This window comes from Xiphophorus hellerii, chromosome 13 (assembly GCF_003331165.1).
Source record: "Xiphophorus hellerii strain 12219 chromosome 13, Xiphophorus_hellerii-4.1, whole genome shotgun sequence".
Taxonomy (NCBI): Eukaryota; Metazoa; Chordata; class Actinopteri; order Cyprinodontiformes; family Poeciliidae; genus Xiphophorus; species Xiphophorus hellerii.
This window is the reverse complement of record NC_045684.1, coordinates 28,273,562-28,298,878: the sequence shown is the minus strand read 5'-3', so window position 1 is coordinate 28,298,878 and position 25,317 is coordinate 28,273,562. Positions and strand designations below refer to the sequence as shown.

Here is a 25,317-nt window from a genome sequence, read left to right as displayed (position 1 = left end):
TTGCTGGGTTAATTCTTCTATTTAGTTCCTTTGGTCCAAAGTTCTGGTATGATTCGTGTGCACGCCTTCTTTTCACAAACAACCAGGAGATGGAGCATAGTGCTACATGCAGTGCATGTAAAACAGGTTTTATTGACCAAAACAGCCAGATTGATGTAGAGTCTAAACCAGAGATGTTGAAAATGTGTTCCTCTGATCAAGAACAGTTCAAACATTTTTACGTGTTTTTTTTAAAACTTCTTTTATTTGCTGCTTGTTTTACTTTCATTTTCATATCGTCATATATTCTGAGGTGGCAGGAAGGAGAACTCCCATCTTCCCAGCATGTGTGATGCAAAGCAGTAAAAAATTTTTTTATTTATTTATTTTTTACAAATAACATGTTTAGAAACAGTTCATGTTAACACGAATGACCAATATACGATTCTTCTTTTGCACTTTGACCTCTCCTCAAGACATGATTTGTTTTGTTTTAAGAAGCCACTACAAGAAGGTATTGAAAATGTTATTTGCACTTGAAATATGAATTATATTGCCATGCCTTTTTAGGAAGGTCATGTGAAGCAATTTCAACTCTCTTGTAAGACCACTTTATAGGAAAAATAAATCTTTAAAAAATTGCAAGTTTTTTCAAAAAGGTTGAGCGAAATCTGCAATTTTAGGCCACAACAATAACAAAAAAAATTAAAACATTGCAACATCCTGGAGGTGCTGGTTGGAAGACCAGTACCAGAGGACCTCAGGGTCTGCAGTACATCACAAAACCAATAGGACATTTATAAACCACTAAAGTAATCTTAAAAACTATCCTGAGACTTCTGGTCTCTGTTAGCACACGAGCTGCAGAGTTTTGTAACAGCTGGATGATGGACAGATGTTTCTTATGAAAACCAGAAAAGCAGGACAGTAGAAATAAAAACCTGCACCAAAGTCTCAGTGTTAGCCAGACGGAAAACAGAGTGAGCTCTGAATATGCTCTTATGATAAAAACCTGCTTTGACTTCATGTAATAAAAGTAAAAAAAAAACAAAAAAAAAACAGCAACATGTAGGTCTGCGAAATGTGTTCTCTCATATCCATCCATCAAAAACAATAAATAAATAAAAAAATCAAGATGAACAGTTTCAACATTTTTCTTTTATTCTCATACACAATTCTTGACATCAGTTATAGAAATATAAATACATTTCTCAATAAGTTAGGCAATAAATAAATTCTTCTATTTACAATTACTGTGTTCGTATTAAAAAAAGCTTGTAAACTGAACTTGACATTCAGTGCTGAGATGTTTTCTGCTTTGCAGTGATTAAAACGGAGCGAATCCACATTCAGTCACAGACTGCTGGCTTCAGTCAGTCTGCAGCGCCAACTACTGTTCCTCTGACAAATTACAGAGGAATAGATGGATACTCATTGGGACTGGTGTGGGCCATGCCTGAGCTAGCTGCCGGTTTCAACATTTCATTATTTCAAAAGACATTTGCAGGTTTGTCCTAAAGGTCAAGCAGGACAGCAGATTCCAGCTCTGATACAGAGGAGTTTGGAAGCAAGGGTCTGCAGGGATGTGTGAAATAATGCAGATGAAATATACATAGATATACAGTACAGACCAAAAGTTTGGACACACCTTCCTAATTCAATGGGTTTTCTTTATTTTCATGACTATTTATAAGGCAAGAAATCCCACTTATTAACCTGACAGGGCACACCTATGAAGTGAAACCATTTCAGGTGACTACCTCTTGAAGCTCATCAAGAAAATGCAGAGTGTGTGCAAAGCAGTAATCACAGCAAAAGCTTGCTACTTTGAAGAAACTAGAATATAAGGGCTATTTTCAGTTGTTTTACACTTTTTTGTTTAGTGCATATTTCCACATGTGTTATTCATAGTTTTGATGCCTTCAGTGTGAATCTACAATGTCAATAGTCATGAAAATAAAGGAAACTCATTGAATTAAAAGGTGTGTCCAAACGTTTGGTCTGTACTGTATATGTAGAGCAAATCTAGGTGACTCTAGGTTATAAATGACACAGTTCTCAATTTCAAGGTCTATCCAGAGAACCAATGTTGGTGTTTCATCCACTGAGCCCAAATTCCCAGTCCCTGTTGGTACTTTTGACCTTTCTTGAATATTTGACCCTTCAGTAATGTCAACATTTTGGTATCTCTGATTGAGGGAGACCAATGATTACATATAAACTGTGATTTGGCCCATTATTGTCCAAGGAGGAGAAAAAGACAACATCTTCACATACGCTCTTTCCTCCATTTAGGGTTCCTCATTTAGAACTCTGGAGTCTCCCAAAGTTTGAAACATGTCTTCATTTTCCCCCTTTCGCTTTCATGTCTCCACTCCTGCTTCCACATGATGGGGAATCCCTTTGAGCTCCGGAGTCAGTAAGAGTTTGGAGGAGTCTCACAGGGTCTCTGGTACCCCACTGGGAGGTAGGATCCATTAAGTCAGAGAGTTCTTCGGATCTTCACTTCTTTACCTTCTTGTTTTGGTCTTCTTGGCTCCTGAAGAGTTCGAAGACCGAATACCTTTTGCAATTGCCATGTTGAGCTTGACCACAGATCTGAGAGATGAAACAAGAGTCCTGGTTAGAAACTCCTTGTTGTTGATCAGAAATAACCACAAAAACCCAATAAAAATGTGAGTTTTGCCATTTACCTTAAAGCTGTAAGAAGGCTGCGGTTGTTTCTGCCAGTAACTTTTTGCAAGACCTCCGTCCTGCCATCCTCAGGACTGTGGAGAGAAACAGGCTGCTGTTAAAATTAGGACTGAAACTAAACCACAAATATTGATGCTTTACAACTTGATCTCACATTATGGCACCTTAAAAAAAGAGATCTAAAACCTGACCCCACTGTGGGCGCAACTGTTCAGGACCAAGTTGGCAATTCCTAGGGATTCCTAATGTAAATATTTTTATGGCTGAAAAGCAGGATGTGCCTTACAAAACATCTTCAAGGACAACGTCAAGAAATAATGAGTAATCCACTGTGGTGCTTTTGTGACCACAACATGCCGAAGACGCAACACAAACTCCGTTGAGCCACAACAGACATGTAAACTTTCCTAAAAATAGCTGCGTTTTTAATAAACCATAGTCACTCCGGAGAAATGCAGGTTTTGCTATCTGCCACCACCGTCATACCGTGTGATGGTGGCGGGGCCACTATCACACGTCCAATCGTTGAGCCTTGTCGACATGCTTTCTGGATGTATCACTTAAGACCAAGGAAGTCATAGAAGCTACTCTGATACTATCTTGCAAACCCAGATTAAGTCATGAGGGGGAAAAGACTGAGTTTCCTGCCAGGTAGGTATACAGGTATACAGAAAAAAAAAAGGCATCGCTCACCTTTTGTGGCAAAAGCCACGGCAGGCTTTATCTGCAGGATCGTGGCATTCACATCGGCTGGCTGACCGGCGACGGCGAGAAGCAGAACTTCCCAAGCCATAAGGAAGGAGTTTGCTGTCAGGGACAAATGAAACATTTTTGATGGAGGTAGCTTATCAAAGCATCTCTGGACTAGAATTAGACATTCGGCTTTTCACACACAAAAACCAACCAGCAGCATCTCTGTCTGAAGCTGTGTGGAACCTCACCTTGGTGTGTTGACCCAGATGATGTCCAGGTGGCAGAAGTAGATGCACTCTCTGTCTTCCCAGTTGCTACAGGAGCAGCGCTTGGTCCTGATGTGGCGCGGATGCGGCTCTGAGACGAGCGCTTCCTGCTGGTCTGATAAAGGGAGTCCAAGGCCTGGTAGGTACCAGAGATCAGACAGCGTTAGACTATACATTCAGAACTAATCACATGCACATAAAGAGACTTATAATGTGTGCAATGTGGACCTATTGCTGCACAAATATTATCAGTTATTCCAATTAAGACGATACACTATCTTGACCAGAAGTGCCCGGATCAGCAGTGCTACGCTGATATCGTGTTTAATCTCTAATTAAAGGTGTGTTTCTTATCGAGGTCAAGTGTTCCATGGGAGTCCGCACTCGTTCTATTTATGCTCTCTGCTAAGTGGTCAAAGTCCGGTCAAATAAAACAGCAGCATCTTTACTTTTAATCCATCGTTAAAATAAATAAATAAATAAAAAACTTCCAGGTTTTAGAACTTTACTCAGTCCAGAAATCTTTAACAAGCGTTTCAATGCTACAAACAAAATAGTAATAAAAAAAAAAATAATAATAATAATAATAATAAACAACTTACCATCTTGTAGAGACATGCAGATAATGAATAAACCCAGCATCTTGCTCCTGAAGCGGCCCATTGTGGTTCTTTGTGGAGTTGGATGGAAGCGACACGTTCAAGTCAGTGGACAGGTTTTGCGTCTGAACTCTGTGCAGCAGCAGCAGCAGGTGCTTTCTGTTCAGCTGCAGCCAGGAGCGTCTGCTTATATATCCCACAGTCTCCTCCCACATCTGTGAACTTGACTGTTGTTATACAACTTGGCCGAGACTCCACCTGAAACCCCCACACCCTGCTCCATCACGGTGACACACAGCATTCCAGTCACCGAAGTGAAGCTGCCGTCTCCTCATGGAATGTTATTCAGACTGGAGACTCAAAATAACAACAGCAGGATGAGAATATTTCTAAGCTCACAATGACCACATCTCTACAAGATAACATGTTTATCATCTTCTGTCATTTTCTTTTATCTCTTTAATCTGTAGTTATGTTTATATTAGTCATATATGCAGAGTTGGGTAGTAACTAGTTACTTTTACTTGAGTAACTTTTTTGAGAAAGAAGTACCTTTAGGATCATTTTTTTACTGTACTGTACATTTTACTTTTACTTGAGTAATTTTATCATAAAGTATCTCTACTCTGACTTGAGTAAAACTTTTGGATTTTCTACCCACTGAATAAAAAACAAACATCTTTTAACCAGAAATTCACCAGACACAAACACACACCTGCAGCTTCATGTTAAAGTTCATAAGTTGTTTTTTTTTTATTGAAAGAAACTGATTTGGAAAAGTTTTTATTTTGCCTGATTTTATTTTTTGTCACTTACATGAATCGTGAATCATTGGATTTTCATCCTTAAAGTATGAAAATTTCCACTTACCTTTACATTTTGGTCCGTCTGATGACGTAATTTTTAAATATTAAATGATTGATCATTTGATCAGTTACTCAGTACTTGAGTAGACTTTTTACCAAATACTTTTTTTACTCTTAAATTAGTCTTTTAACTTGAGTAAAAATATGTTGAAGTAGTGCTACTCTTACTTGAGTAAAAAATTTTTAGTACTCTGTACTGAATTAGTGTTTGGATTGTGGTCAAACAAGGATTTTTAAAAGGTGGTTGCCTTTTATTTTTTGATAAATAAAATGATTTCTTTGGATAATCGGGAGTATGCAGCAGCCGAGAGGGGCTGCGTCAGTCTGCGGGGAGCCTTGTTTGTTTTTCCTCATTCCACAGATGACAGAAGTGGAACGAGATGGAACCGGTTCACCAGAGGAAGAGGTGAGCGGCAGCAGAAGTTTTGCATGATAGGGGGATGAAAAGAAGGGCTGTCAGCACCCCCCGCAGGAAGGTGAGGTCATAGCAGCGTCTCCACGGTGAGCAACACTGTTTGACCTTCTTAGAGAGATACGCAGCAGACTGCAGGATCAGCTCTCTGCAGCCCACACACACACACCCACACACACCCCACCAAGCACATTCTACAGTAAAACTCCACTGACACACACACTCTTCCATTCCCACATACACAGATATTGAAATGTGTGTCCACACGGCCTAAGGAGTTAGAGTCGTTCAAACCTCCCAGGTGTTCCTTCCCGTTGTCGGCTGCAGAAGGTGTTGTGATCTTCAGAGCCTCAGGCTGGTGAACTTGATACAAAGAGAGCATCTGACACCGGAACAAGTGGGAGAAATGAAGGAATTCAAATCAACGTGTTAGAAGTGACGGCTCTGACACAACAAGGTCCGACAAAATGTTTTTCTTCTGTATTTTTTTGTACCGATTTCGTCCAACTTTCCTCTTCACAGAACAAGCAGGACGTCTGCTGAGTTTAAATGACCAACGCTCAGAGCGAAGGTGCTCACACTGAATTTTTGCATGCTCCACTTTTCAGATTTTCATTTGTACACTGTCTATGTAAGCTGTTGTGTTGGTCTGTCACATAATATTTCACTAGCACAGATTGAATTTCGTGGTTTTAACGCATCAAAATGTGTTAAAGCTTCAAGGGGTCTGAATACTTTTACAAGGACTTGTATTTCCACATATATGTGTTAAAAACACCTGTCAAATAACTCATAATTAAATTGTGATTGTGATTAGACAAAATCTTTTTGCCAGATTTACATGCTATTTTACATACATTCTTATCAAAATGCAATTAGGTTTCTATTCTTTGTAATAGAAACCTAATATTACAGGTTTCTATTACAAAGGCTCCAAATTTAATTCAAATTTCAAATGATTGGAAACATCTGACTTCTAATGATCTATTAGTGTCAAATATGCTCATATAAACAATGTTATATTATTAAGGTAGGAGTTTATTTTCAGTGCTGCATTATGCTGCAGCAGGCTAGCTAAGGTGTTATTCTTCCTGGATGTTCAAAGGCGTATCTGCTCCCAAGATAAAATCAAAGTAGCATCGGCGTATTTGTTTTACGTATTATTTGCCATAAATGGTTTCAGATTGGGGACCAGGAGACCAAATTTAAAAACAGGAAGGAGTGCAATTGTTTAGTTAATGCTGGATGGAAAGTCTGGTCGAGGAATTTTTTTTTTTAACATCAGCGCTGCGGTGGAAACGTGATAGATAGAAGGTGCTTAGAGAAACAACAGGAGGAAAAAACATGGCCGGAGCATTGTGTGCTCATTTCGGAGGGTTAAGGTTAAAAGGAAATGCCACAAGGATGTCAAAATGTGCGCAGACTGATATTGGACCAATCACAGGTTTACAGTGAGGTGGGGGGGGGGGGGGGGGGGGGGAAAGCAGATCTTGAGTAAATATTTGTCTGATGGAGAAATGGAGTCAATCTGAAGGTAACCTTTGGCCCTCGCTTCCTTTCCTCTTGCTGCTTGGCAGGGTGGCAGGGTGAAAAATGTGCTCTTATCTGCCCGTCACTTCCGCCTGCTGCTGAGGGACGGAGAGGAATGTGAGGCGTTGTGGTGACAAACAAAAAAGTCGAGCCATGATTGCAGAATCATTCAAATTCCTCAAAGATGATGGGAAACGTTTGATCTGCTGAGGCAGCTATGCAGCTTGCCATGATATCGGCGCATCCTTTCAAGCATTTAAAAGGTTTAAATTCTTTTATCTAAAATTAAGTCCTTAAAATGTATTAAATTCTTAAAACAAGATGTAACTTGAATATATCTTACATTTTGTCATGGCAGGACCTTTTAATCTTGTATATTCGATATAAGATGCAAAGATGGGAAAGATGTTTGCGGCTCGCCGTCTGCCGCAGGCAACTTTGTTGTTTTTGTGTCCTTATAGTGGCATTTGTGTTGTGCTTCAAATATCTTTATGTATTCTGTACAGCACGTTGGTTCTTCTGGGAATTTTTATTTAAATATGAATTGAATTGGATGTTTATTTCTGACATCTTCATTCCGTTCTGTGACAGGAAGTGGTTGAGGCAATTGGTAACTCTGGGCAAACACTCTGACCTTGCCAGCGTCTTGCGTTCATCAAGGGTAAGTGAAAACGTATCGACAGTCGGCTGGATTACATTCGACTTCACCGTTGGCTCACTTCTATTACCGACTCATAAGAGGCGACTTGCGTCCTGCGCCCCAGACATGTCACAGTTTTGCTCCCTGGCGTGGCTAAAACTCCACAGGAAATGGTCGCTACTGTGATTAGCGCACAGTTGCTTCACACTGTGGTCAAGCAACTGTCTGACCTTTTGAAGAATGTTCAACAAAGTTGTTAATATGGTGGGATGCAGGTCTTAAATTTCCTTCGTAAAAGTCTTAAAAATGAGTTTGTGAGTTTGAATTCACAAACTCATTTGAGTTTGTGAATGGTGAATGGTGAACTCAAATTCATAAACTGTCATGTTTTCTGATGGTTTTCATCAGAAACCATGATGAAACTACAGTAATACCTGCTAGCTCTGTCTCTTTAGCAGAAATGTCTATATTAGCTAACATACTAGCATAGACCATTCAAGGCAACTGTTAGAAGCTAACTTGATCAATGCAAGTTAGCATCTCCACCCTATCTCTAAGGTGGAGATGTAGGGTGGTACATCTTCACCCTACTCATCTGGTTCAGGTTAAGATTTTTTCTCCACAAATCATGGACAGAAAACTGTTTGATATTAAGCTTTAAACATTTTAATATCAAGGGCTCAGAAGTTTGGATGTTGTCCAGCAGATTTTAGTGAGAGTAGAAGAAGCAACAGTAGAGAGTTGAACTCTGGTGTTTATGTGAGCGAAGCACATTTCCTTAAATCTAACAATCCCAGTGACAGAAAGAGCTTCTGTAACCTTTATGTTATGAGGAGACGGTTTGTTCATCAGACCTGGGAGTCTTTGTGATCCTGGCCAGGAAGAGAGAGCAGGGGTCTCTGGCATTCCAGCCTGACTTGACATTTCCCTGACATTAGGCTATTTTTGTTACATTTTTCCATTCTAAACCCAGGACATTTCCATTGTCCTGGTTTAGTTTAAGGAACGCTGTTGGAAAGCTGCTCTGGAGATTACCGCTGCTTCGAGTCGATTCTTTCTTATTACTCAGAGTAATAATAAGAGTATAGAGAAGCTGGTCGGATTTGGGTCAATGAGGTTTAAAATAACTAGAAGCAAGAACTGAATATGTTTTACTTAAAAGTAACCGTCCTCCTCTACAGAGAGAGAAGTGTCGAGTCAAATGAGGCAACTGTTAGTGTTAATTTAATATTTGGAAGCGTGACCAACACTGAAAGGTTTCCTTCACTTCCTCAACTCCATTGCTAAAACTACAGGCAGACTACAAGTCTAAAACACTGCAGAAATCTTCTCACGCCACTTGATCGATTGACCCAGCAGAAATTCTACAAGAGGAATCCAAGTGAATGGGAGTAAGCCCAGATGAAACACTAAAGGGAGATGAGAATTGAGCAAAAGTACATAGAATGGGTGAGGACTGAGGATTGGTTGTGAAACTGTCTCTGATCAGTGGGGAAGGATCCACTGTCAGAGAGTGACAGCGTTGATGCGTGAGGTGTTGGTGTGTCAGTCCATCATCTGGCTCATCTCCCCAATCTGTTCAAGATCACAAGATCAGATTCCATTACAACACTTTTGCAATGATGCAGGCTCTCTTGTTTTTTTAAGATAAATCAGCGAATGTGAAACCGCATCACGGAGCAGCCACGACCTGATGAAAACACAAAGAGAATCGGAGAGCAGGAACCAAACGTGGTAACCGTCGGTGGCTTTCAAACATCGGTGACTCACACAGACAGCGGTGCAGGGTGAGCTTAAAAGAAATATGGGCCAAGCGTCTGTAGGAGTAGATCAAAGATTTGATTGCAGCGTACCTGCCAACACGTCAGACACACAAAGGTAAAGTGCAAGTGATGAGGGTATCTGCCACACCTGTCTGCCATGACTGTGTGAGGATGAGGGTTAGCCAGAGGAGCAAGAGGAGACAAGTGATGCTTGCATAAAAAAATGTGAAACATTTACTGTATAACAGGTAAACATGGAAGATGATTAAGAAAGATTTTGGTGCGGTGTTTTCTCAGTAACCAAGCGTTTTCGTGACTACAAAGGGAAAATATTTTGAAGCATTTTCAATAAAACACTTTCAGACCCACATAAGGGTATTATACCTTAAATGGGAAAACAGAACACTGGACCTCCACCAATTCTTGGTTCCTTCGCAAGTGTTTCTTGGGGTGTTTCCACGTCTGATAGTCCATTTTCAGCTGCTGCGGTTCTCTGCACTGTCAAAAGAACCAAACATTTTATGAAGCCTGTTCCCCTCGTCACCTGTGGTGGCGCTGCACCAAGAACCGCTGAAGGACACGACATGAAAATCTCTGATGAAGACGCTGAGCCAAAACTGGAGTGGCGTCAGATGGTTGGAGGATTTGTCTTTGGTCTTTGGTGGAAGACCCTGAGTCATCTCTCCCGTTTGCACTAGACCCGTCCGTTTGTTTTGGTTCTATTTAGCCAAACTGAGACTAAGGTTTTCTGCTTCTCTGGTCTGCATAAAAGTTTGATTGTGCATTCACACCTCCCCAACCGAACCAGACTGCCAAGGCTAATGAACCAGAATTTGATGAAAGCGGACCGAATGACTGTGATGTGAATAAACCCTTACTTATTCATAAAATATTAGTGGAAAACTTGCCTTTTTGTGGATTCTCGTAAGAGAATGCGCCGTGGGAAGTTGAAACACTTGCGTGCAATCCTTGACACGCTATTGGCTAGTTTTTGGAAAGCAGCTAATCCAAGGGCATCCTGCGTTTAAAACACAAGGTATCAACAAAGTTTAGGTTAAAGGTTATGCAGCCAGGTCATATTAGCTCTTAGTAAGTAGAATAGGTCGTCTCAAAGTCATAAGCTCATCTTTCATTTTCAATCCAGAACAAAGGTAACATTGAAATAAGCCTCCTATTTCTAAACAATCATCCTGACAATTGAACAGTTTTTATGAGGAAAAGCTGAACATTTTTGTGGGTTTGTGTCATTTGTCTCCTGTCTCCCCAGCTGCCCTCATCGTCACATACCTGCTGCAGACACCCGCATCACTCACACAGGCACGCTGACAGTTAGCTTTCACATCCACTCTGCTTGTTTATGCTGTGCAATGACAGAGTGAAATTACTGACATGAACAAGTCGCCACGGCGTGTTCCCAAAAGTAAGGAGGATGTTCAAGCCAACAGTTTTCATAAGTCATGATGGTAGATTTTTGTGAATAGTTTTTTTTCTTCTTCTGAGAAACACCAATACACCCAACACAAGCGGTCAGGATGGCGTCACCAAATATTCAGCAAAATTGAGAATAGATGTGGAATTGTTCCTGAAATAGCAATGAACACCAGGAACTAAACTATCTACTTTTATAATAAACACAAATGTAAAAGAAAATATTTGCTTCAAGATAAATTTCTTGAACAATTCCTATTCATAAAAAGAACTTCATATCTGACAAAGCTGACGTGAGTAAATGCTAAATTAATTAAGTTATATTTGATATATTCGGCATTTTTATAACAATTGAAGGTAACATAGTTACTTGATTGTGCTGTATAATTGTATTATGTGCCTGGAAAACATGTAATACTGCCTCTTTAATATTACTGAACTGAGAAGTTCTCCATTCCATTCATTGTTGGGTCTCTGTTGAATTAGGTCAGTTACTTTAAAGTGGGTGAATACTTATGTAATCACTTATTTCCTATTAGTTTACATATATTTGCCATTAGTTTTTAGAAATCAGTTTTTACACTGACATCACGGGGATTTGCCTTTTTTTTTATTGCCCTTGTGTTGTAAAATAAACAACAACACAAGGGCAAGTAATCCAAGGGGTAAATACTTTTCATAAGGACTATAAACTGTAAACATGTGGCTGTAAATCACAGCCACAAGTTTAGATTGCTCTGGTTTGCCCTGCTTCATTCCCATTTACTCATGCTTTATATGAAATTCTGAAGAATTAACTGTTTATGTAACTCTTATCTCTCCTGTAACAAAGGTAATTACCTTCCCACTGTAAGTCACTGCCAGCTTCCAAAAATGTCGGGTGTTGTTATGCCTGTCGCTATAGAAACTCAAACTGCTGTCCAGGGAACCTTATCAGTGGATTACTTTATTGAAGAGAAAAGACCCAGACAGGATATGAGTCATGTCAACATCTACTTCTCTGCTAAACCAGAACTTTGTCTTAAAACGTTCAACATATTCGGGTCCGATTATGATTAGAAGAAACAACAATAATCCCCCTGAACCGTCCCTAAGGTATGATTGAAGTCTGTGGATGATGTCATAATGCCTGTAGGCGGCAGGCAGCTCTCTGCTGCCATCCAGTGGATACACCAGGGTCCTGCTCCTCAATGGCGGCCTACATCAAATTTAACCTGACTTAATGCTGTGTTTTGATTGTTGATTCTATGTTGCATTGTGTTTCTGTGTTTGTAATGATGTAAAGCACTTTGAAATGCCTTGCTGCTGAAATGTGCTATACAAATAAAATTTGATTGATTGATTGATCAGCTGGCATTTCACAGCAGAGAGAATGACTTAAAACACCACAGAGGGAGACGGAGGGAAGAGTGAACGTTTAGATTTTAAACAAACCAAGAATTAATTTATAGGTTAAAAACATGAACTCAAGTAACAGTCACTGATAGCCACTGGGGGGAGCCACACTAGCATGAAGTGAGCAGTGGTAGTTTGTACACGAAAGATTATGTTTACAGCAATGTACTTACTGCCAGTTGTAGTCCTGTAATCGTCAACTAATTTAGTCATGGATTTATGGTTAGGTGGAGTTCATGGGGTCAAAAAAGGAAGAACAAACACCTAAACATTAGGCAACAAGGACCAGGGTTTTTCTGTGTAAACTGGAAAACCGGTTTTCCAACCAGAAGCATCTGTCACGCGAAACGGTAATGACTGTTAATATTTTTTATGCATTGTTTTTTAACAAAAAACTATTTTGAGGATTTGCTTTTACTGTGTAAACAGTTCATGCTAACTTGAATGATCAATATGAAATTCTTTTGCACTTTGACCTCTGAGGACAGGATTAGATTTGTATTTCGAGAAATTGAAGATGTCATTTGCACTTTAAATACCAACTGTTAAAATACTGTTTTTTGGGAAGATTGTGTGCAACAATTTCAGCCTTCTTGTAAAAACCATGTTATGGCAAAAATGAAAGTTTAAAAAAAGTTTTTAACTTTTAAAAAAGGTTTTAACCTTTTTCAAAACGTAATAAAGAAATTTAAAAATCCGTCATTTTAGGCCACAACAGTCACAAAAATAAAACATTGCAACATCTTGGAAGAACTGAATCATTTATCTGAGCAGTGATGCTGTACTGTTATTATCTAGCAATTTAAAGAAATGTTTATATTCATATTTATATTATTGGGAGAAGTAGTGGAATTACTTTAACTTTTAAAAAAGGGAGACCTCACAAGACGCTTGAAGTTCAAATCAGTTGTTTTTATAAGAGGAAACTTCCTTTTACCTGAAATAAAATGGAAAGAACGACTTCAGAGACCAGCCATGTGTCACAGTTTTAATATAAATCTGTAAAAATGAGACGTTTAATGGCAAACATGAAAATGAATGATTGTATCGTTTAGAAAAGGCAAAAAAAACAAACAAAAAAAACACACACATCCGTTTATGACAATTGAAAGCCAACAGTACTATAGTCACTGAGTACATGAAACATCTCCATCAGACCACCTGTCAGTGCTCTCCCTATACCTGGAGCTGAAGCTGGTTTCCTACAGGAAAGGCTGATCCCAGCTCTGCTTCTCGCTCCACAACACCAACAATAAAACAAAAAAATCAGACAAATCAGAAAAATCACAGTTTTAAGAATGACGCTTCAAACCACAATCCTGACATCAAATTGCACTTTAAATACTGGTCTGAGTGAATAAATATCTGTTCTGATAATACAGTACAATAACATAGCAATAGTTGAATTGGAGCTGTCTCAATGGGGCTAACGGGAAAACTCAACTCATTCCAGCTGCTGTTGCATAACGTACAGAATTTGCATAATAGCACATAAATAAATTAACACGGATGACGTCCAACGAAAGGGTAAAAAAGATTTACAAAACGTACTGCATATCTAACATAGTGCTTATTTATATATTTAGATATATTATTCAGATAATTACATAACAGCGTCATTCAGAAGCGGTGCTCAAGTGCTTTCGTCTCGTTGAGCTTTGGAATATTTCACCATCACCTGGACTCTGTTTCTTTTCTTTTTTTCCTACTTTTTGCACTGTCCCTTTAAAAAAAAAAAAAAAGTCTCCCTCCTATCAGAGATGCTTCTGAGAGGAGTTCTGACCTTCAGTGTAAACATGCCTCTCCGTGCCGCTTCTGGAAGTGGAGGGCTGCTGGACGGGGAGGCCTTTGTCTCCTGCGGTTGTTTGCTCTGCAGCCCGGGGGCGCCGTGGAGCGCTGCTGGCCACCGTCTCTTTGTGGGCGTCCTGGTATTGCGGGGCAGCCAGCTTTCCGGTCGGGATGCGGGGGGTTGCCGGGCTGGCCACCAGGCGGTAGAGCGGGAGGGTGGACCTGGGCTGGACCATGTGGATCCCCCCGATGGGGATCAAGAAGCTGGGTGTTCTGCCGGGCTGCTGGGAGTGAAGCGGGAGGTGGCTCAGGAGTCGGTTGGTTCCTCGAGGCCGTGCGGGATGAGGGCCGATGATGGGGACCAGACTGCTCTCCTCCCCCGACTACAAGAGACAAAGATGGGCAACGGAAGCTGGATGATTGTGACATGGCAGGAGATTCAGGAAGGAGAGTTCAGGAAAGGAATAAAGGAACAAAACTAGCAAATTACACAACTAATGGGCTCTGAAGGCCGTTGATCTCATTGGATTTTAAATGGTAATTAGCATAATTTCCGGACTATTGAGTGCACCTGAATATAAGTCGCACCTAATAACGTTTTCTTTTCTTTTTTTTGGAACTCTTTATTTAGTTTTACACAACTCAAAACAGGAGATTATCCGAGTGAGGTGATTAGAAAAAAAAACCCAAAACGAACAAAAAGCCCATTATCAAAGCTTTCCTGTGTACTTGAAAGACAGACGGAAACTTTAACCTCGTTCCATCTCTGGCTGAAAACGTCCATTTTCATTTGTAAACATTCAGTCATTTTCTCCACCTTTCTTAATCTCTGTTTCCATTCAGTTATAGTTCAGCTATTGACTCCACGTTCTTCCAATTAACAGTTACAGTTTCCTTTGCGCCCACTAACTTTGAAAAGTAAAAATGACTTCTACAGGCAGCTCTTTTTAAAAATGTTTTTATTATCATTTGACTTTGTTTTTTCACCTTTATTCTTAACAAAAGTTGTTTGGGAGAGAAATTAAAAATGGTGTTTTGTGTGAAAACGTTCTGATTAGTTTACCAGCTGCCTGTTGCTTCTTCCATAAGCTCAAAGTTGGAGTCGATTGCAAGATGGCTCCTCTCCCGACGGAGCCACAGTCGTATCAGAGTAAAGAGAAATTTAAAAAACAGGAATCCCTTTCCTTCCACTTCACCACTTGTGTTGCTATGTGACATGAGACCCCAATCAACACATTGCAGTTTGAGATTGCGATATGACAACAGAGGGAGAGATTTAAAGGGGAAGGAAGTATTTTTCTAAGGCACGGTTTGAGGAGCTTCCACCACATTTTCATGATGTCCCTGTTTTTTGTCTTCATCTCCTCCATGTGGCTCCAATCTTTCACCTGCTTCCCAGTTTTCCGGCCGGCTGCCCAGAGAAAACATGCCGGCTCTATTTCCAAGCTCCCCTGGTTTATTCTGAGCTCAGGAGTTACAGGTTGATAGAAAGCATGAGAGTTGCCTTTCCTCCCTGTCCCAATAAATGCGACTTTAAACAAGCTGAGATGTAGCAGCCGATCTATATTTGCTCTGCGTGTTGACCGACTGGGATTAAACCGAGCCACACAACATTGGCTGTTTGAGTCTGAAGGGCGTTTATTTTCGGCTGAGCTGAACCAACATGGATGGAGTCACAGGTGAAAGAAGGCTGCGGTTTGGCTTATTCTTAGGCTGTTTTCACACCTGATGGTCCGGTAGACTCGGTCTGATTGGGAACCAAATTCGCAACATTTGTTCCGTTTTCAGCTGCTACGGTTCTCTTTCACTCTGCACTCTGTCAAATCAATCAGACACTTTGATCATCAAGCCCTTCACCTGTGGGGGCGCTGCACCAAGAACCACTGAAGGAAATGACAAAAACATCTGAAGGCAACTTCCTTCTTCACAAAATCTAAGCAAAAATGGAGTGACAGCTGACTGTAGAGGCTGTAGGATTTCTCTTTAGCCTTTGGTAAAAGACCACAAGCCATTTCTCCCATTAGCACTAGACCCTCAAGGTAGCTTGGGTTCTACCCAGAATGCAATGTGCTGTAGTCAACTTCCTGCTATTGGAGCTGTCTCTGATCCACTTGGCTCCTCATATTAATTTGAACCGCTCCAGAGTTCATATCACCTGGACCAGGACCGAGGTTAGTAGGTGGACCAGAGTTTGTTTTATTAATCTGCATCAGAGTTCCATTACGCATTCACACCTTCCCAACTAACCGGACTTTATAGGCAAATGAACTAAAGTTTGATTCAATTATCAATTTATTGAACAGACTCACCAGAGCTGCAGCAGGCCGTAACTCCTTCGGTGGACGGCAGGTTTGACACGGAGCAGATCCACCAGCTGGGGAGCTGGGAAGCCCGGCGGAGTGGGACCCCTCGGCCGGGCCCCTGACTGGAGACGCTGCTGTCTTCAGAACTGAGGAGACGGGACGAGAGGACAGAGACAGGTGCGAGGTCGGCGCAGGAGACGGGTGTGGGCCGGGCGACAGGCTGCGAGGTGGAGACGGCTCCCTTCCTGGATCTGGAGACTGGGTGTGTGGAGAGTGGGAGGCCCCGGAGGATGAAGCATTGAGGCGCCTGCGGGCGAACAGGGCCCTCCTGGTGCTGGTGGAGCTCTTCCTGGAGGGAGTTGGGGGGGGCGAGCTGCACATGTTCCCCACCAGCCGGCCCTCCGCTCCAGCTTTTTCCCCTCTGGTGTGTGAACTGTCAGCTACTGCGGACCCGCTGCCTTCATCATGTGTGCCGTCATCATCCTCGTGAGCAGCGTCTTGGCTGTCAGACTCCCTGAGTTGGTTTCGATCGGCTGCTTGGTCTTTCGATTCTCCTGGAGCAGAAAGAAAAACTGATTTTATACTTTTCTGCTATTTTTTAATTTATGAATGTTTATGACTCTTGTCATGAAGTGTCGATCGCTAAATAATGACTTTTAATGCAAAGTTGCTTTAAAAGTCCATTAAAAGCGCCAACTTTGAATTATTTGTAAATACTGACACTTTAATGCAAAGTTGGCACTTTTAATGGACTTTTAAGGCAACTTTTCATTAAAAGTGTGACTATTTACCAAAAGGTACTTAATGACGACAGTCATAAATATTCATAAAGGCTCTTTCATGTTCTTAACGGGTGTTATGTCATATTTATGACACTGTCATGTGTCATAAATATAAGTCTTATGCACACTCCTTCAAATAAAGTGTTAACAAATGAGCTGCTATGAGAATGAAGAAAAAACAAAGTAAAGTTTCTTTATGTCAAAGTCATATTTAACAGGAGTATATCGTCAACACAGACTGGAACAAACCTCCAGGTGTGTCGTCCTGGCAACCTCTCCTCTCTTCCCCAGGTGTCAGGTGTTCACCAAGTCCCACTGAAAATAAACAGCAGCTCTGTGGAAAGGAGCCCAGAGCAGAGAAGAAGAACAGCAGCTTCACTGGTTCTTATCTCACCTGGAGCGTCCAGCGAGCCGCTGCACACCTCGCACACAGACGTCTGGGATTCCTCTGGGAGTGCAGTGGGATTCCCAGACTCACCCGGGCTCTCCCTGTCACACTCACCACACACCACTCCTGGCTGGGTCTGGGATCTGGACGAGTGGGAGATCAAGAAGGTTTAGTTTGTCCCAGAGCTGACCTGTTAGCCGGGGCTTAACATCTACATCGGTTAGCTGTTAGCACATTCGCCGTCTGGCTTCACTGCACTGTGTAGACGCCTAGCTCAGCTTCAACAGACCAGCTTTCAGAAGTCCACTGCTATGCAAAATTCACCTTTTACATGTTTCTGTCCTTCGTGTGGTTATCTACTGCTTCTAGAAAAAGAACACCCAGTTGTTTTTTGGGAATAAGTCAATGTTCTGCTGGTGTCTGCAAAACGACCCATTTCAAAAACCTCCAAATTTTAGCATCACATTTTTTTAACCTAACAACCCCAAACCAAGCAGAGTTCCTCCCCTGGAGACCCAAGTGGAGCGCCACCCACTTTATTACAAGACGATGCTAAGTTTGTTGTGCTGGATTTATGCTGCACAATGGCTGCTGGAAAAGGTAACTATTTTGTTCGTAACTGCAGTACAGAGCATGTGTCCATGCATTTTCTCCCAGGCAATCAATCAATCAATCAATCAATCAAATTTTATTTGTATAGCACATTTCAGCAGCAAGGCATTTCAAGGTGTTTTACATCATTACAAACACAGAAACACAATGCAACATAGAATCAATCATTAAGTCAAATTCCATCAATAAATTTGTAATTGATTACATTTCAAATACAATTCTAAACAGGTGGGTTTTTAGTTGAGATTTAAAAGAAGTCAGTGTTTCAGCTGTTTCAGGCACAGAGAACAGAGCTCCATGGCTTAGTTCTGTTTGCAATGTTCCTGCGATGTTGCTAAAGAAAGTTGCAGTTTGAACAGACCAGGTTAGGAAGGATTTCTCTGAAAACTACCAACAGAACACGACAAGATCCACCAAAAGACTTGGACTGGTGAAGGTTCTGTTCCTACTGTTCGTCTCAAATCTGCAGATGATGGCCGTGTAAGTACATAATGCTGTCTTGTTGTTCAGCATCAATGTGATTTGTCAGTTATCCCAAGCTAACCCCAAACGGGTTTGGTTCGTTTGACACAGCGCAGTGTGAGAGCGAACTGAAGCAGCTGAAACTGGAAGAAAACTTTATAACTTTGGTCCCCGATTGAACTGAGTCCGCCGGTTTTTCCATCAGCTGTGAAAACATCCTGAGAAAACCTCCAAGTAAATAAAGACACTTCAGTGTAAGGACCCTGCACACACACAGCGTTCACACTCCACACGTCAGAGTGGATGCTCTTAGCCTTCCCTGTGCTGGGTGACATTTGGTGTCCTTGCTGCCTCCGTTTTGTCTTTCTGCACCTCAGACAGACTGAACAGATGGAGAAAAGATAAAGCAAGCGGGTTTGCAGATGAGTCACGTCTTTAGGAAGGCTGCGCTGCCGCGGCAACGTGAGTCACAACATGGCTTTATGCACAAGCGCTCACATCACATCCCAAAATGTGCAGATGGCATCTCTCTTCGCTCCCCGGTGTGTTTATTCCCGTCAGGTATTATGACACATAAAACCAGATATATGGTCCAACATAAAAAAGAAAAACAAGGTGGGACTGTGGCAGAACTCCTGTTCATGGAACCAGAAAATAAAAGACACCTGTTATTGCTAATTAATATCTTGCAGATATCTTAAAAGGTGCTCACCCCCAAAAATGACTGGCCAGCCTCAAAGCTTAAAAAAATAAAGAAATAGCCGCGTGTTTCTAATAAAATCTTTCCTGGGTGTGTCAGGGCTGGTTGTTGATTTATGCTCAGAACATGACACCATTAACCAGAACATTAACTTCTGAAAGCGATCAGAGTCTCTACACAGTTTAGGCGTTTGTCCTTTTACCAAGCAGTTCAAGTTGGAAATCTTGTACTTTTCTCAATTTTCTTCAGTATGTAGAACCAATGAATACATTTTCCCTCTTTCTGTAGCATTGAGATATTTACAGTTGCAACCAGACGTTTACACACACCACATAAAAAGACAAAACATTCATTTTGAAGACATTAAAGAAAAAATATCTGACATATTGTTTTTAATAGGGCTGTACAGTGGCACAGTTGGTAGCACTGTTGCCTTGCAGCAAGAAGGTCCTGGGTTCGATTCCCGGCCCGGTGTCTTTCTGCATGGAGTTAGCATGCAACCAGACGTTTACACACACCACATAAAAAGACAAAACATTCATTTTGAAGACATTAAAGAAAAAATATCTGACATATTGTTTTTAATAGGGCTGTACAGTGGCACAGTTGGTAGCACTGTTGCCTTGCAGCAAGAAGGTCCTGGGTTCGATTCCCGGCCCGGTGTCTTTCTGCATGGAGTTAGCATGTTCTCCCTGTGCATGCTGGGTTCTTTCCGGGTTCTCCGGCTTCCTCCCACAGTCCAAAAACATGACTGTTAGGTAAATTGGTCTCTCTAAATTCTCCCTCGGTGTGAGTGTGTGTGTGTGTGTGTATGGTTGTGTGTCCTGTCTGTTTCTGTGTTGCCCTGCGACAGACTGGTGACCTGTCCAGGGTGACCCCACCTCTCGCCCAGAATGTTAGCTGGAGATAGACACCAGCACCTCCTGACCCCACTAAGGACAAGGGTGTAAGAAAATGGATGGATGGATTATTTTTAATATAATGGTATAAGTAATTTTTTTGCCAAAAGTGATTTTTGTAGAAATCATCTTTTGGCAATACAGAGGTGGTGATTGTTTTTTTGGCCAAACCCCTTCCCCCCCCTTTTTAAAATTAATTTGGATTAATTAAATATGAAGATCTTAACGTGTTCATAAGTTGCAAAATATTTTCGAGAATCATAATTGTCACGGCCTTCTAAGCTCCAAAACAACATTTTTTCCAAGACAGGCCGTGTGGTGACAACAGGTTATTTGTTTCTTGAACGCACTTCCGACTTGTTTGAAAAATCTACGTAGTTTATTTCTAGCAGAAACATTACTTAACTACAAAGATTTTAACATGTTTACATTTTTAACGCAAATAATCAGGTCTTTCTGTTCGTACGTGCAGAAGTCCTGAGCTGGAACCTTTGCATTGTGTTTCTGGTACGCCTGTAAAGCCGACACACGAACATCCGCGAACATCAGCCACGGACGACGGAGCCGCTTCTCTTGGTCCGCTGCAGTTAACTCCATTAAAGAACTTTATTGGCTCCCACAGCTAATTATTTTATAAAAGAACCAAAAACGGGGAGAAATTTTAAATTGCTTTTAAAAAAGCTTTTCAAAGTCATCCTTACTTTGGCTTGATGCTGTTTTGAAATGCAGTAGTGAAGAGTTTTTCTGTAAAGCATGCACATGATGAGTAGTGCAGCTTCTAACAGCTGCAGTCTTTCCAATTAATGCCAGTCTTAGTGACAGGTGAACCTCGCATTTATTAAAGAATCATAGGCGACAAATGTAGTTTCAATACGATTTGTTTGACATTAACATCAATTCAATTTATGAGTCAACAGAACAACAGAACAGGAGAGCGATGGTAATAAGAGCTAACATATTAGAGCCAACCTTTTCTCTTGCAGCTTTATTTCAGCACACTTTAAAACATCTGCTCTAAAGTGATGAAACGCTAAGCAGCGCGTTGGGAACAATCTACCAAGCAACAGATGTGCTTCAGAGGCCTCTCAGTAACTCTGAAGGTGTATTTTTAGATTATGAACAATTCAAATGAAGTGGATCTTTAATGGGCGTCTCCGTAACTGTACATAATTGCAAAAAAACAACAACAAAAAAACAATTCACGTCCGATTTATCGATGCAAACATGTAAAAAGTGATGCCGCATCTAGGTTTCATTCCAAAATCTGTGAGTACCAGCTGCTGTGCAGATGCTCTCCCATCCTACAATCGCCTGCCAATGAATCACAATGAACTGATTCATCTTAAAAAAAATATGCTGATGCTGGAAGGACAGATGGAGGTTTTACCTTAATGCACATTCAGGTTGTCCCAGGAAGTCAAAGTTTGGAACTGAGATTTTCCAACTGCTAATTACTGTTAGCAAGTAGGATTGTCAAAGTAGTCAATTTTGATAATCGTATAATAATCAATGCTTCTAATCAATACTAAAATCGTACATTCTTTAAAGGTACTAATTAACTAACTAAGCTTTTTTTTCCTTCCCAAACTGGAATTTTGACATTTAGCCGCTTCCCTCCAAGCAGCGGCATACAAACAATATTTTCATAATCGATTGTTTTGAAGATTGATCCATTAGTCAGATTAAAAGATTTGTATGTTCCACAAATCTTTCATTTAAACACTTAAGTTTATAGTATACACTTTAAGAAATACATTAAAAATGCAAACAAATACTTCAATTCACTTTTAAAATATGGTGGATAAACATTATGTACTGTAAATTAATGTCTAACATGCAATGACAGCATTCCTTCAGCCAACGCTTGAACATTTGTAGTAAGTACAGCTAAGAAATACTTCTAACATCGACATGTGGAAAACTCAACCCGGGTTTATCTATTGATTATTTCTTCAAATAATTAATTAATAATTGCATAGCAAATTATTGGATCAATTCTTTTTTTTTTTTAAGAATTTGAACGTCGTGAAGGTAAAACTGCCACTTGAGTTCTGGCTGGAATATATTTATATACAAACATTTTTTCTTCCTCTTAAATGCAAAATGTGTATATTATACAATTTTGACTTAATCATCGCTCTGTATATGTTGTTCGTTTAGCAAATGGCCCTTTTTTGTTGAGTTCGTTGAATTAATTACCTTGTTAATAAATTAGCCAAAATCTGTAATAAAAAAGAAAGAATCCACACTGTTGTAAGGGGGTATTTGTATGTAGAATTTTGAGAAGGGTTTAAGTTAATTCAATTTGGGAAAAGGCTGGAGCATAAACAAATACTGTAGTATCATGGTTCAGTATGTGGTCAGCACCAGTGTTGTATAAAGTACTGAAATCTCAGAGTCAAGTAAAAGTACAAGTACCTCTCCAAAATACGACTTTGGTAAAAGTCGAAGTCACTGACTGAAATGTTACTTGAGTAAAAGTCTTAAAGTATCTGAAACGTCTTGTACTTAAGTATGGAAATTACTGTAAAAATGGATGTACTCAAGTAATGTAATGAAAAGTACAAGTAAAAAGTAAAACAAGGCAAGTGTGAATGACATTTCTTATATTTTGGTAAACTTGTCAAATAAACTTAAAATAATGTACCCAACCAAGTGCAGGCAAAATGAAACCTGCTAATAAATTGTTCCAGTTTTAAAGAGTAGCACATGTTAATGGTTTGTGGTTTTGAACTTGCATGCCTTTCCTATATTCGTTAAATTTAGTCTAAATTGCTATCGCTATGGCTTCTGTCCCCCATTGAACTAGGGTGACCAGACGTCCTCTTTTTCCCGGACATGTCCTACTTTTCAGACCTAAAAAGATGTCCGGGGGGAATTTAAAAATTGTCCGGGATTTTGGTCAACTGCCTCAAACACATTACATAGCTTACAGTGCATTATAGGGCACGGCGCTGCGTGTCACGTAATCCCTGAGCCGCGTCAGTGCGGGCAGCACTCTTCTGTGTTCGTCCCACCCTCCCAACCACTGTACGGTGTTCTGATTTCTGATTTCCCCAACAATGGGAGAAGCGAAACAGGTGTATCCTATTGGTGGTGATGAACAAGCCCAGGCAAGCAGGCTACGGACTTTGTTCGGTAGCCTACTTGCTACTTGCTAATCAGTAGGTGGGGTCAAAACACTTTGTTTCTCTCTCTCGCTTTTTTGTAACGAGTAACTAAACCACACATTGAAAATGTATCGGAGTAAAAGTACGCAATTAAGTTCGGAAATATAGTGAAGTAAAAGTGAAAGTCATCAAAACTTTTCATACTCGAGGAAAGTATGAAGTACTCCAAAATATACTTAAGTAAAGTAGTGAAGTATTTTTACTTCGTTACTATACAACACTGGTCAGCACACTGACCACCCTCCTCTGACTGATAGGCTCTGACCTTGTTCTTCTTTGAAAACGCACAGAAGCAAATGACAAGAATGGCACCGCGGCTGAAATTAAATTCTAAGACACAACAAGAATGAAAACGGCCACCCTATAGAGATATGTGGTTGCATGTGCAGTTACACTCTGGAGTTCCTCCCTTATTTTTCTACCCATTTATTTAGTGTCAGTGTGACACCACCAACACACACACACACCCCGCTTTGCTACTGAACTGGATGAGAATGGCAGCAATTGCTGGTGTAAATGAATCTCTGCAGGCGCGGAGGAAGCTCAGGTAGTTTTCTGGCTTCAGTCCTTCAACAGACGGACTCTGTTGGTGCACACAGACAACACTGAGCCTCTCCATCATGAAGGAAAGAAACATGAATAAACTGGGTGATGAAAGCTTCGATTACAACTGGTGTTTAATCCAGCTACTGTTTATGGCTCGTTGTGAAGACGTTTAAACTCACCTTCTTTCAGATATCCGCACTTCAAGAGGCTGTTTGTTTCTGAAGCATAAATGGACTTTCTGCTCTGGTCTTTTCTTCTCTTTCTGCTCGTTGGTTTTGCTATTCGCAATGTCATCTGTTGGCAGCTGAACCTTTGCCACCCGCTCATGGTCTATGCAGTAGGGGGGAGTGCTGTAGACCTGAACTCAGAAACAAGAAATGGGGAAAATGAACCAATTCTGCCTCTTGCATGGCAAGGGAAACAAAACCTAGGAATTCACTCTGAACAAAGTGTTATATACCATCTGTTATAGACTTACGTGTAGATAGTTTTGTCTTTGATGACCATAACTACAATTTTTTTTATAAGTTGCAAAACATTTTTGAGAATCACAATTGTCACAGCCTTCCAAGTTCCAAAACCAAATTTTTCAAAGCAACAGGTTATTTGCTTCTCGAATGCACTTCCGACTTGTTTGAAAAATCTATGTAGTTTATTTCTAGGGAGAAAAATAGACCAATAACTAAGAATCGCTTACACTTGGATGAAAAAAAAAGTTAACTTAACCTGATCTTACCAGTTCAAAGAGTCATTTTAAAACATCTCTCATCATCACACCGGCCAGTTGACAAACAGAAAATGTCTGTCATGGCCCCTGGTGTCGTCTTAGTCTCTTATATTAATGGGAGGGTCCAAAAGTTACCAAAGTAATCTTAACAATTCAAAAAGAACAATTATATACAGATATTGGTTCAAAATGACCTTACATATAAGTTAGTATAACTGCCCAAAGAAAAACTAAATTAATAGAACTTATGATTTGCAAAACTCCAACATAAATGTCCACAACATTATCAACAGACTTTTGCTGCTTCCAGAATTCAAGTTCTATTTTATGTAATGATCCGTCTTCTCAATCTGAACATTTCTTAGACAGACAAAAAAAACCCTCAAAGGTCAGTGCAGTACCTACCTCAGCAGAGCAGAGACGTTTGCAGTCCTCATCCTCCATGGATTGGGTTATCCTGACCGTCATGGATGATGTAGTATAAATGGAGGAAGTGAGCCTCTGCTTACAGTGCAATAGCGAGAGTACAGTCTTGCTGCAGAGCCCAGGTGGGTTGGGGTCATAGCCACTAGTAGACCACGATGAATACACCGAGGGCTCCTGTTCATCCAGAGTCGATGGATTCGGCTTTATGTAGTTCAAATAGCACCAGCTGTTACAAGTGCTTGAGAGCAG

General features: G+C 40.6%; 2 protein-coding genes across 2 annotated transcripts; both read right to left on the bottom strand.

Annotated features, from left to right (window-relative positions):
* Positions 1 to 1,990: 1,990 nt before the first annotated feature.
* edn2 (endothelin 2) lies at positions 1,991 to 4,446 on the bottom strand. Its single transcript, XM_032580111.1, is given in 6 exon segments — positions 1,991 to 2,577; positions 2,673 to 2,747; positions 3,367 to 3,480; positions 3,615 to 3,768; positions 4,235 to 4,323; positions 4,325 to 4,446. Coding segments are annotated over 6 exon segments (642 nt in total). The 3' UTR covers positions 1,991 to 2,489.
* Positions 4,447 to 13,239: 8,793 nt separating this feature from the next.
* Positions 13,240 to 25,110, bottom strand: LOC116731692 (zinc finger protein 40-like). Its single transcript, XM_032581505.1, has 6 exons — positions 25,048 to 25,110; positions 24,095 to 24,273; positions 17,533 to 17,696; positions 17,388 to 17,453; positions 16,363 to 16,910; positions 13,240 to 14,436 (listed from the first exon to the last, which is right to left on the bottom strand). Exons 1-6 carry the CDS (start codon positions 25,108 to 25,110, stop codon positions 14,020 to 14,022), a joined length of 1,437 nt encoding a protein of 478 aa, XP_032437396.1. The 3' UTR covers positions 13,240 to 14,019.
* Between the last annotated feature and the right edge of the window lie 207 nt (positions 25,111 to 25,317).